This window comes from Lagenorhynchus albirostris, chromosome 9 (assembly GCF_949774975.1).
Source record: "Lagenorhynchus albirostris chromosome 9, mLagAlb1.1, whole genome shotgun sequence".
NCBI classification, from domain to species: Eukaryota; Metazoa; Chordata; class Mammalia; order Artiodactyla; family Delphinidae; genus Lagenorhynchus; species Lagenorhynchus albirostris.
In genome coordinates, this window is record NC_083103.1 from 82,456,342 (window position 1) to 82,468,569 (window position 12,228).

General features: G+C 38.1%; 1 protein-coding gene across 4 annotated transcripts in view; it reads left to right on the plus strand.

Moving 5' to 3' along the window:
- AASDHPPT (aminoadipate-semialdehyde dehydrogenase-phosphopantetheinyl transferase) overlaps positions 1–12,228 on the plus strand; it is a 34,272-nt gene that overhangs the window by 9,681 nt on the left and 12,363 nt on the right. For all 4 annotated transcript variants that reach the window (XM_060160316.1, XM_060160314.1, XM_060160313.1 and 1 more), the window contains exons 3-4: positions 4,328–4,449; positions 5,070–5,231. In XM_060160316.1, the coding sequence (XP_060016299.1) occupies positions 4,328–4,449; positions 5,070–5,231 (284 nt within the window). The remainder of the gene's footprint in view (positions 1–4,327; positions 4,450–5,069; positions 5,232–12,228) is intronic.

Below are 12,228 nucleotides of genomic sequence, written 5' to 3' on the forward strand. Positions count from 1 at the left end.
AACAAGAGAAGCCACTGCAATGAGAAGCCCGCGCACATCAACTAGAGAAAGCCGGCACGTAGCAACGAAGACCCAACACAGCCAAAAATAAATAATAAATTAATTTTTAAAAAATACATTAGGGCTTCCCTGGTGGCGCAGTGGTTGAGAGTCCGCCTGCCGATGCAGGGGACACGGGTTCGTGCCCCGGTCCGGGAAGATCCCACATGCCGCGGAGTGGCTGGGCCCGTGAGCCAAGGCTGCCGAGCCTGCGCGTCCGGAGCCTGTGCTCCGCAACGGGAGAAGCCACAACAGTGAGAGGCCCACGTACCGCAAAAAAAAAAAAAAAAAAAAATACATTAAAAAAAGAAAGACTTACGTAATGAATGGACAAAGACTTGATAAAACATTTCACAAAAGAGGATATATATATAAAACAACTACCACAATAGCCTTAGAGCTAACATTTATTTGGTACTTAATAGCTCCAGGCCCTTTATATGTTTATTTCTTAAACTATCCAGCTCTTTTTCCCTATTTTATAGCTTAAGAAACAGCCATAGTGAAGTTAAATAAATAATAGTAAAGAAGTGTTAGAGCCAGGATTTGAACATTTGACTCCAGGGGTATAACACTAAAGCTAAGAGTATATGAGTATGTCTGTATAAATGAATTAAATTGTGTGCATGAATGTATTAGTTTCCTAGGGCTCCTAACAAAGCACCAAAAACTTGGTGTCTTAAAAAAACAGAAATTTATTCTCTGACAGTTCTGAAGGCCAGAAGTCAAAGTGTTGACAGGGCCATGTTACCTCTGTAGATTCCAGGAAAGAATTCTTCTTTGCTTCTTCCTAGTGTCCTGGCAATCTTTGGCATTCCTTGAGTTGTAGCTATATCAGTTTACTTTCTACCTTCATTGTTATGTTGCCTTTTTCCCTGTGTTCTCTCTTCGTGTCTAAATGTTTCTCCTTATAAGGACACCAGTCATTGGATATAGGACCCACCTTAATCCATCCTAATTTGATTGCACCTGCAAAGACTGTATTTCCAAATAAGGTCACATTTTTAGTTTCTGTGTGGGCATGAGTTTTGGAAGACATGGACCCTCACAGTTCAAACCCGCCTTGTTCAAGGCTCAACTCTATAAATTATTTTGTTGTAGGTTACTACTCTGTTTAATAAACTTTCTAGTTGCTCTGTGACCTTGGTTAGTTGATCATTGCAGAACACTTAGTTAATATCTAGTGCTGCTTTCCCTAAAGATTAAGCTATAAGATGAGGGATCTGGCTTTTCTAAACCTGGTTAGTGGTTCTATGTAAGTTTCTCAGTTATTTTATCTTTATCTTTTTTTAACTTAAGTTCTTATATGTCTATTAAATCAAATATTGTAATAGACATGAATATGTGTTGGTATTATTAGGAGGCTTTGCCAACTTATGTGTCTAATAATTGTGCTGTCTCAGCTAGTTTGAGGGGCAAACGTACTATTCTGGTATTTCCTACTGATTTTTTTTTAATTCCAATTTCCTAGATAAACTAAGTCCTTAACAGAGTACTCATTCACTGTGTATTTTCACCATAATGCCACAATGTGGCGCTGTTGTCTTTGGCTGAATATTTACAAAGTCATCTTTTTCTGTTGCTGTCAATCTCTTATTTTGTGGGATATGATGCTCTCAAAAGTATATGAAAACACACTCATATCGGATATTTTTTTTTTTTTTCTGCACGCGGGCCCCCCACTGCTGCGGCCTCTCCCGCCGCGGAGCACAGGCTGCGGACGCGCAGGCTCAGCGGCCACGGCTCACGGGCCCAGCCGCTCCGCGGCATGTGGGATCTTCCCGGACCGGGGCATGAACCTGCGTCCCCTGCACCGGCAGGCGGACTCCCAACCACTGCGCCACCAGGGAAGCCCCATATCGGATATTTTTAAGCTGTACATGATCAGTTATGATTCTTTTCCAGTGGTTGTGCTAGATTGCTTTTTATGTTAAATGAGTTTTTTTTATTAGTGTGAATATTTAAATTTTTTCTTCGATTGCCCCATCATATTTATGTAAAAATCAGGGGTTTCTTGAAGGTTATGGAATTATAACTTGAAGAAACCAACAAACATAATGACACTATAGATGACAACAGGCATATCTTTTTAAATTTTAGGCTTTTTGGATAGTATTCTGTTAAAACTACAATTCCACTCAAAATATATAATGCTGTCTTCCAAAATCCAAGGTAGCTGTTCTTCTCATTGTTCTTATTTACACTATTTGTACCCGAATCTATTCAAGAGGAAACAGTTTACAATTTATGTAGGTATAGTGCTCCCAGTGTTTAAAATCTCCAGATTTACTTTTATAACTTTTGCAAGCTTGCTTTCTTTACTTTCTTTAGTGTTTTATCTGTCAAGCCAGTATGTACTAGTGATGCATTGCATTTTAATAAGACAGTCTTTATTTAAGGGGCTTGAGGAATAAGCACCAGACTATCAAAGGGGGTTCATAGACCCAAAAGGGTAAGAATCTCCTGCCCTGCCCTGGAACTCCTAAGGTCCCAGTTTAATATTTCAGTGCTGTTGCGTGAAATGACTTTATAGCTTTGCAGGGCTTTTAGGAAATAATAGCCTTTTAACATTAATATGAACAGATACAAACAATAAACATTAGTTGATTAATAAAAATGGATTGTAAAGTTATCTTTCTTACGAATAGTAGAGGACTAAAGAGTAGACAGATTAATTAAATGAGTCTGTTGAACTTGAAAACAAACAAGGAAGTGAAGAAGTGAAGTGAAGAACCACATATCACTGGAATGTCATTAGAAATATTTCCTAGGCAAACAAGAGGAGACTGTTTTGACCATTTTGAAGTAGGGATGGTGGGGGAATTGTAGACGATTTTGTGGGAGAGCTCGTTTTTAATATTTTCTACCCTTGAGGTAACTATGGAAAAGGTACTTGGTTACTGTAGGAGAAACTTTAAACTCTCTATGAACATAAGGACCCATGTCTGTTTTGATTATCATGATATTCCTGGCATCGAGCACTTGGGTATTTTTAGAGTGAATGATATAGTTGTCGTTCTAAATGTTGAATTCTCATGGGGTTAGTTAGTTGTTAAATGCCAGTAAAGCATTAAGTAGGGGAATTGACATATTTCTTCTTTCCAGACATGCTATGGTTGCAGCCAGTTGGGAATGTCAGATTTTGGAGTTGAGTATTTTAGAAATGGGAGTTGCGGAGTAGACAAGCTATGTTAACAGAATCTGCAGAGGGACTACTTTCAAGAGGCTGACTGGAAGTAATGCAATCATGAACTAAGGATACAGGGCAATAGAGCATTTAGGAGTAGTTTACCACATAATAGTTAATGTACATTTATTCATATAGTAAACATTTGTGATTCACCTACCTTGTTGCCAGACTTTCTGATTGACCAATTAGGCTGTAATTGTGTGAGGCTAAGAACCATGACTGATTTGTTTTTAACCATTAGGTCAATTCATATTGGTATAGTATTTGTACACATTCTACATACTTGTACAATAAGTAAATGAATGATGATAGAAGGTTTCTGTTTAGTAGTAAAGATAGACAAACACATAATTATAATATTTTGAAAAAATATAATATGAAAGACATACCATATATTTTAATTTGTGTCTTAGTTCTGGGAGTCAGATCCTTTGAGTTCTATTCATTTTTAGGATGCTATGTAAAATTTTATTGTCTATGGAACAGTGGAGCTAAGGATATACTTGAGATTTTTTAAAAAATGAGCCAATAGAACAGAAATTAAAATCTGTTTTTGTTTGGAAAAGTCATATTAGAAAACATGTTTAAAAACAGTTATTGTGAAGGAAGTAAGTGTATATTAACTTTCCAGTCATGTTAATAACTTAGGATAAAAGAACACTCCTTAGCTTTCTACCAGTTCCCCCAAAATTATAGTAAAGAAATTGTTCCCTGATTTTCCTGTGAAATGGCAAAGCAAAATTTTAAACCCCAGCATACTATTGCTCTATTTTAAGAGTACTTGTTTTGGATTTCTGATATTCTCTCATATATAGGAAATTTCCCCTAGTTATTTAAGATTTATAATAGCTTGGCTGCTAAATTTTATCAAATTTTTGGTGAGCATCTATATAGAACCATATGTTTTTTTCTCCTTAATTATTTAATAATTCACAGAATTTCACTGTTCTATTAAGCTACCCTTCTCTCAGCTTATTTTGATTTGCTGATATTTTGTTTAGGGTTATTGTGACTGTATTCAAAAGTAAAGTTGGACTATAGTTTTCTTTTATGCACTGTCTAATAATTTTGGTAATTCTCTGTTTCCTCAATTGACAGGTCGTGGTTCAATTCCAGAATTTTTTCATATTATGAAAAGAAAGTTTACCAACAAAGAATGGGAAACAATCAGAAGCTTTAAGGATGAATGGACTCAGCTGGATATGTTTTATAGGAATTGGGTATAATTTCTTTCTAGTTTTGAGAGTAAGCCCCTGTGTTGATTCCATTATCTTTGCTAAAAACAGGAGCAAAAGTCCTGTGGTAAACCTGTAGTTCATACAGTGTTTGAAGTAAATAAGTCATTACTTGGGAACTTCATGATTTTTATGTACACATTATTATATTCTAATGACATTTAAGAAAATTTAACATATATTTAATGCTCAACTAGAAGATACTCTTAAAGCTAAAAACAAGACAGTTTATCAGTATTTATAAATAAGGTTTTCTGTCTTAAAGGATCTCGTACACATGAGACCTTATTTAACATATAATATTTATTATGTGCCAGAAAACATTATTGTAAGCCCTTCATAAGTTAGTTAATTATCATAACAACCCCACTAGTAAGGTACTACTATTATTACATGTTATACATGAGGGAATGGAGGCAAAGGGAGCTTAAATGATTTGTCTTAAGTTCTCACAACTGGTTTGTTTCCATGCTACTATAAGGGTAAAAATAAATAGCTTATAGCTGTAAAGTAGTAAAGAATTAAAAATCCATATGTTTTGGGGACAGTAGATTTTATGAACAATTTACTAAAGCTCTAAGAGAAAATGTCTGTCTGTATCTTAGGCACTGAAAGAAAGCTTCATAAAAGCAATAGGTGTTGGATTAGGATTTGAATTGCAGCGGCTTGAATTTGATATATCCCCATTAAACCTGGATATAGGCCAAGTTTATAAAGAAACACGTTTGTTTCTGGATGGGGAAGAAGAAAAAGAATGGGCATTTGAGGTAAGAGATTTATCAGAATTGCTATAACTATAAGCATTTTCTTATTTTGTGCATGTGAGCATACGCTTAACTTGGGGAGGCTAGTCATTGAAACTAGACACATTTGGCATCCAGTCTGTGTGCTCTGAAGGTAAAGTCAGGGATACTCTGAGCATAATAACATTTAAGCTGATACTTGAAAGATAAGTCATATTACATTAAGTAAAAGAGAAGGGAAAAGAGGCCCTGGAATAAAACAGCTTTGTGTGTATGAAAACTAAAGGATGCCATTTTGCCGGTGTACTGTGTTGAGGGGATTTGAGAGAGATGCTATGTTAGGCTGATGATATCATGTAGGGCATTATGGGTTGGTTAATATTTTGGTCTCTTTCTTTATTTGGTTTTTGTCACTAGGAATTCTTGGTTGCTAGTGAGAAAAACCTAACACAAATTCATTTTAGCCAAAAAGACATTATTGTAGGTTACTAGAGTAATTCATATAACCAGGTTTCAGAATTGGCTAGAATTAGGGACTGGAAAACTCAGAACTCATTTTATCTTTTACTTTTGCCTTCCTGGCTTTAGTTTTCTCCCACCCACATTTCTCATTCTGTACACCAGCTTTCTTAACTTTATCTGGTCTGTGTGGCAGGAAACATGACTGCCTACCACTCTTATGTGTAACAGTTTGTAGTTTAAAAACCCTAAGAGATTGGTGAACTCCCTTTCTGTTCAAGCCCTATAAGCCCTGGAGAAAGGCTTAGGTTGGGTGTTAGGTGCTTATCTCTTGACCAATCATTGTAGCCAAGGAAGTGTGTTACAACTTGTATCAAGTGTCCAGAGCCCAGCAAATGGATTGTATTATAATGTGGTTGTTCCCATAGTCATCAGAATTGTGTACAGAGAAAGTCAGTATCCAGAATAAAGAATTCATGATGAATGGATAAAATAGAAGGTGTTTACTAATTTTCTCAAGGGAATTTAACAAGGTTTAAATAGAGAGTGGTAAGATCAGAATTGTATTTTAAAACCATGTTCCGTCTATGATGGTATATGGAGGTTAAGGAAGTGAGGTGATAAAGCTGTTATGATCAATTCTGTGACTTATATGACCATCTGTTGAGATACTGAATACTAGAGAACAAGTGGGATTTAAGTTTGAGATACCATAAAGACATCTAAGTGAAGTTGTCAAGCAGGCAAATAGAATGAAAGGCTGGGCTAAAGGGAAAAAATCATAATCATTAACACGTGGATGGTAGTTGAAGCCATGGGATTTACAGTTGCGGCAATGAGATTACCTAAGGTAGAATTGAGAAAGACCAAGGACAGAGTCCTGAGAATACTTTTTAAAGGTGGAGTGGGGAGGAGAATAAGAAAGAATGACCAAAATGGTAAGAAGTAAAATACGAAAGTACTGTTAGGAGGATCCAAGGGCAGAAAGTATCTTGAGAAAGAGAGTTGTGTCAAAACTGCTAACATACCATGTAAGGTAGGGATTCTATGAATTAAAAAGTAAATTATATTATATTAGGATACTGTATTTTTTTTTTTTTTTTTTTTTTTTTTTTGCGGTATGCGGGCCTCTCACTGTTGTGGCCTCTCCCGTTGCGGAGCACAGGCTCCGGACGCGCAGGCTCAGCGGCCATGGCTCACGGGCCCAGCCGCTCCGCGGCATGTGGGATCCTCCCGGACCGGGGCACGAACCCACGTCCCCTGCATCGGCAGGCGGACTCTCAACCACGGCGCCACCAGGGGAGCCCAGGATACTGTATTTTTTAATACATTTGTTTAAAAAAATAATTCATACTGAAAGGGGCAAACGTCAGCCATTTCATTCATGGGGAAATCCTTTGTGGTGCCAGATGGAGTAGGCCTAGTAGCAGGGTGAGGAGGGAAGAGTCAGTGATTGGGCCAGCTGTGCTTAAACGTTTTGGGTGACAAAGATGTCTGAGTTCCTGTGGACCAAAATAGATGCTGTGGAAAATGGGCCTGAAGTGTCTTGAAAGGACCCTACCCAAGAGGAATTCCAAAAAGAGGCATTGTGCATTCTACTGTGTATTAATTGATGAGGGTAAGAATTACAAGAAGTCAGCCGTTAAATGCACTGCTAGTTCCGGGCAGTGGTACGGGACAAAGGAACTGGAAGTAGTTCTCTGAAAATTCCTCAGATGCTCACTAAGCCAGCATTTGGATACTTGATATGACCCAGAGTTCTAAAAACTAGATTACAACAGCATTGATCATTACTTTGCCTGTTTCCTCCATCCCTTTCCTCTCTGCCACCTTACCTTAAGGAAACCAGAGCAGAAGAGCAAGGTGAGGCCAAGGAGAAGAATGTGTTCTAAGAATTGAAATGGGATTTTTTTTTTAAGCTGAAAGTGACTGAAGAGCTGTGGGGTTTGTCTAAGGGCTTGTTCAGAAGGTGGGAAGGGAGATCCAGCAGGGCATATTTGAAGACATCTATGGAAGAAAAATTAAATTCTTTACTGAATGTACCTGGGTGTTTTACCCATTCAGTGTACCAGTTAGAAAAATATAAAAATAATATATGTTAGATGCATATATTTAAGTGTGGATTATTTTTATACTATAAACAGGCCTGGAAGGGGAGAGTGAACTTAACAGAATGAATCTGGTGGTATGGATAGCCAGAAGCCAGGGTTTGAGGGGAGAATGATGAACGTAGAGCCAGGGGAGGCATACCTAGAGTCAAGAAACAGACGGGAGGTTCCTGTCTGGGCATCTCCAAGTACCCCCACAAGATAACCAGTCTTTAGGTATGCAGCTGAGGAAGGGCTATGATTTCAGTGTACAACCGTGGCGTGAATGATCTTCACTGTCCTTTCCTCCCTTTTATTCAGTCTTTTCCTTTCTCACTCATACACACTAAATTCACCCACACTAGAAGAACTAGAGGTGGCAGCATAGTGAATGAGGGAGCATCTGCAGTTAGGAAGAGAGGAAATCACTTCCTTTCCCTATTGGAGACTTCCAACCCTGAATTAGGTTTGAGCTAGGATAGTGGGAGGAAGAATTTCTTATGAAATTAGAATAAAATTTAATTTGGGTCAAACATTTTTCAGAGAAAATTCGATACTGAGAATGACCAGAAATGTCATTTATGAGATCTGATCAAGATTTCATCCAGGGAAAGAGAAAAATGAATTGTCAGAACTTGTTTAAAGGGAAATGGTGAGAGAGAATAAGTTGCCTTCTGTTCCTACTCTGTAGAGTCCAGCTGCTTTAGTAAACTGAAAACAAGGTAGGAAGAAGTTTCAACCCTTCCCTACTTTTCATGGGTAACTCCAAATGAAACCTCTGCACAGGACAACTTTGTAGCCATCTTGCTCTTCTCTCCTTTCTGTACTGTGTAGACACAACTTCTTGAAACAGAGTCATAGCCAAACATGATTAGCCCCATGGCTTGGTTTTTTCTCCATAAGTATTTGATGACTAAATGTAAGCACACAGGGTATTTTAGAAAGTACCTTTAAAGGTATTTTAGAAAGTACTGTTACCTGGGTTGGAGGTGGGACAAATACCTAGAAATAGTACATGTCAGAGACTGTAGTTTTCATTAATTAATGCATATAGCCAGTGAATAACTGAACTACTTCAGACTCATAGATTCTCTTCCTAGTGTGAGAATTGATAAGCTAAGTGGAAAAAATAGCCCTGTTCCTGCAGGCAGCATTAAAAGAATGCCTGCAGGATACCAGAAATAGGGTCTAGACTGCACGTGTGGATATGTGGTATCTATTGGCACACAAATGAATGATGCAGAAGGCTAAGGATATTATCCTCATTTAAGCAGAACTAAAGGACAGTGCCATCATAGGACATATGGTAAAATTCTGCATCCTGGGAGAAAAAGGAGTGTTTATTTACTTGGAGACTCAAAAGAAGAATATGAAATGAAAATTATAAAGCAAATGAGTATTTTTAAAAAAATCTGCTTAGTGTTTTGAATAACATTCAAGATGAGAGTTTAGCTATGAAATAGAAGCTGAGAGCTTTAAGGAAAGAATAGGCTTGTCATTAAACGAGAGCTGTTAGTGGAAGGTAGTCTGTGAAACCATCTAGAAGTATATAGAAAAGAAGACAACAGACTGAACCCTAAAACTCTTATATTTAAGAAGTACATTTCATTGCTACCTTCTAATTATAGACATTTTCCCAGGCATCTACTGTTTTCATGAATCCACTCTCACAATTAGCAGTTTCAAGCACACTACCTTTCTGCGTATGACTACCAAACCTTTAACTCAGTTTCTTTCACTCTTCAGACTCCTATTTCTCACTGCTATGTACTTCTCCTTGAACACTACACAGACACCACAAATTCTGCAGATAAGTCAAAATAATAATTGCCCTTCAAGTTATTTTCTTTTTCTAACTTTACTTTTTTTGATGGTACCACCATCCAGTCATCCAGGATTAAGAAAGCCCAGACCCATTTTAAGTTCCCCTCCTCCTCCCCTTGTTATACCAAACCCTCTAATTAACAGTGACATGCTCCCCTCTGAAAACGCTTAGTGTGGGCACTGTTTACATCCAACTTAGACTAATGCAGTAGCCTCCTAACTGGGTTCCTCTTCCATTATTTTGCTTCATCCTTCTTCATTTTTGGCCGTCGTTTCCCTATATACACTCCACATTGCAGCCAAATCACAACCTGCTATCTGATATTCTTTAAATATCTCCAACCCTCTTGTATTTATATTTGTTTCAATTCCTCTGTGTCCTCACCACCACCCACCCATCCACCCTGCCGCAATCTTCACCTTGCCTTCTCCTTGAACAATTTAAATCCATTTCAGGAGCCTTTTCTTTATTTCATTTAAGACCAAGCTTTTTTTTTCTTTCTTACAACATACCACATTTTGCCTCATAATCTTTGTACTTCTCTACTTGCTTTACTTTCCCAGGGCTCCCTGAAGGCAGGGGCAGTATCTTACTTAGCATTGTATCTCTTGTAGACCTAAAATGCTAGCGTGGACATCATCAAGAATCCATTATTTATTACAACAAATCCTCCAAAGGATTTTCCACTTACCTGAGTATTGTATCTCACACCTGGAAAATTAATACTCTAGAAGAAATATGAATTCTTATGCCAAGAGGAATCTCATGATTTCATAGGCTCTCAATTTTCGTAACTGGTTTCTCTTAGGAAAGTTAAATTTACCACCAAAAAGTTTCAAATGATGAAATTAGATGAAACAGAAATTCTTTGCTTTTGAAAGGAAGTGCTTTAAAAAGTAGAAATATTGAATGTTGTCCTAGTGTCTTCATACCAGGAGGCCAGGGATTGCAGGAAAAGGGTCTTTTTTGTCTTCATTCACTTTCCTCCCTCAGTTTCTGAAATGATTCTGCAGAATTTCTTCTCATAAAAAAGCCGTGTGGATGAAAGGCTCTCGGTGCTGCAGCCAGGAGTCAGTGCTGTGCCTCTGAGGTGGAAGAGCCAACTTCAGGACACTGGTCCACAAGAGATCTCCCAGCTCCACGTAATATCAAACGGCGAAAATCTCCCAGGGATCTCCATCTCAACACCAACACCCAGCTTCACTCAATGACCAGCAAGCTACAGTGCTGGAAACCCTATGCCAGACAACTAGCAGGACAGGAACACAGCCCCACCCATTAGCAGAGAGGCTGACTAAAATCATAATAAGTCCACAAACACCCCAAAACATGCTGCCAGCCGTGGACCTGCCCACCAGAAAGACAAGATCCAGCCTCATCCCCCAGAACACAGGCACAAGTCCCCTCCACCAGGAAGCCTACACAACCCACTGAACCAACCTTAGCCACTGGGGACAGACACCAAAAACAATGGGAACTACGAACCTGCAGCCTGCAAAAAGGAGACCCCAAACACAGTAAGATAAGCAAAATGAGAAAACAGAAAAACACACGGCAGATGAAGGAGCAAGATAAAAACCCACCAGACCTAACAAATGAAGAGGAAATAGCCAGTCTACCTGACAAATAATTCAGAATAATGATAGTAAAGATGATCCAAAATCTTGGAAATAGAATAGAGAAAATGCAAGAAACATTTAACAAGGACATAGAAGAATTAAAGATGAAACAAGCAACGATGACCAACACAATAAATGAAATTAAAAATACTCTAGAAGGGATCAATAGCAGAATAACTGAGGCAGAAGAACGGATAAGTGACCTGGAAGATAAAATAGTGGAAATAACTACTGCAGAGCAGAATAAAGATAAAGAATGAAAAGAACTGAGGACAGTCTCAGAGACCTCTGGGACAACATTAAACGCACCAACGTTCGAATTATAGGGGTTCCAGAAGAAGAAGAGAAAAAGAAAGGGACTGAAAAAATATTTGAAGAGATTATAGTTGAAAACTTCCCTAATATGGAAAGGAAATAGTTAAGTCCAGGAAGCACAGAGAGTCCCATACAGGGTAAATCCAAGGAGAAACACACCAAGACACATGTTAATCAAACTGTCAAAAATTAAATACAAAGAAGACATATTAAAAGCAGCAAGGGAAAAACAACAAATAACACACAAGGGAATCCACATAAGGTTAACAGCTGATCTTTCAGCAGAAACTCTGCAAGCCAGAAGGGACTGGCAGGACATATTTAAAGTGATGAAGGAGAAAAACCTACAACCAAGATTACTCTACCCAGCAAGGATCTCATTCAGATATGATGGAGAAATTAACACCTTTACAGACAAGCAAAAGCTGAGAGAGTTCAGCACCACCAAACCACCTTTACAACAAATGCTAAAGGATCTTCTCTAGGCAAGAAACACAAGAAAAGGAAAAGATCTACAATAACAAACCCAAAACAATTAAGAAAATGGGAATAGGAACATACATATCGATAATTACCTTAAATGTAAATGGATTAAATGCTCCCACCAAAAGACACAGACTGGCTGAATGGATACAAAAACAAGACCCATATATATGCTGTCTACAAGAGACCCACTTCAGACCTAGAGATACATACAGACTGAAAGTGAGGGGATG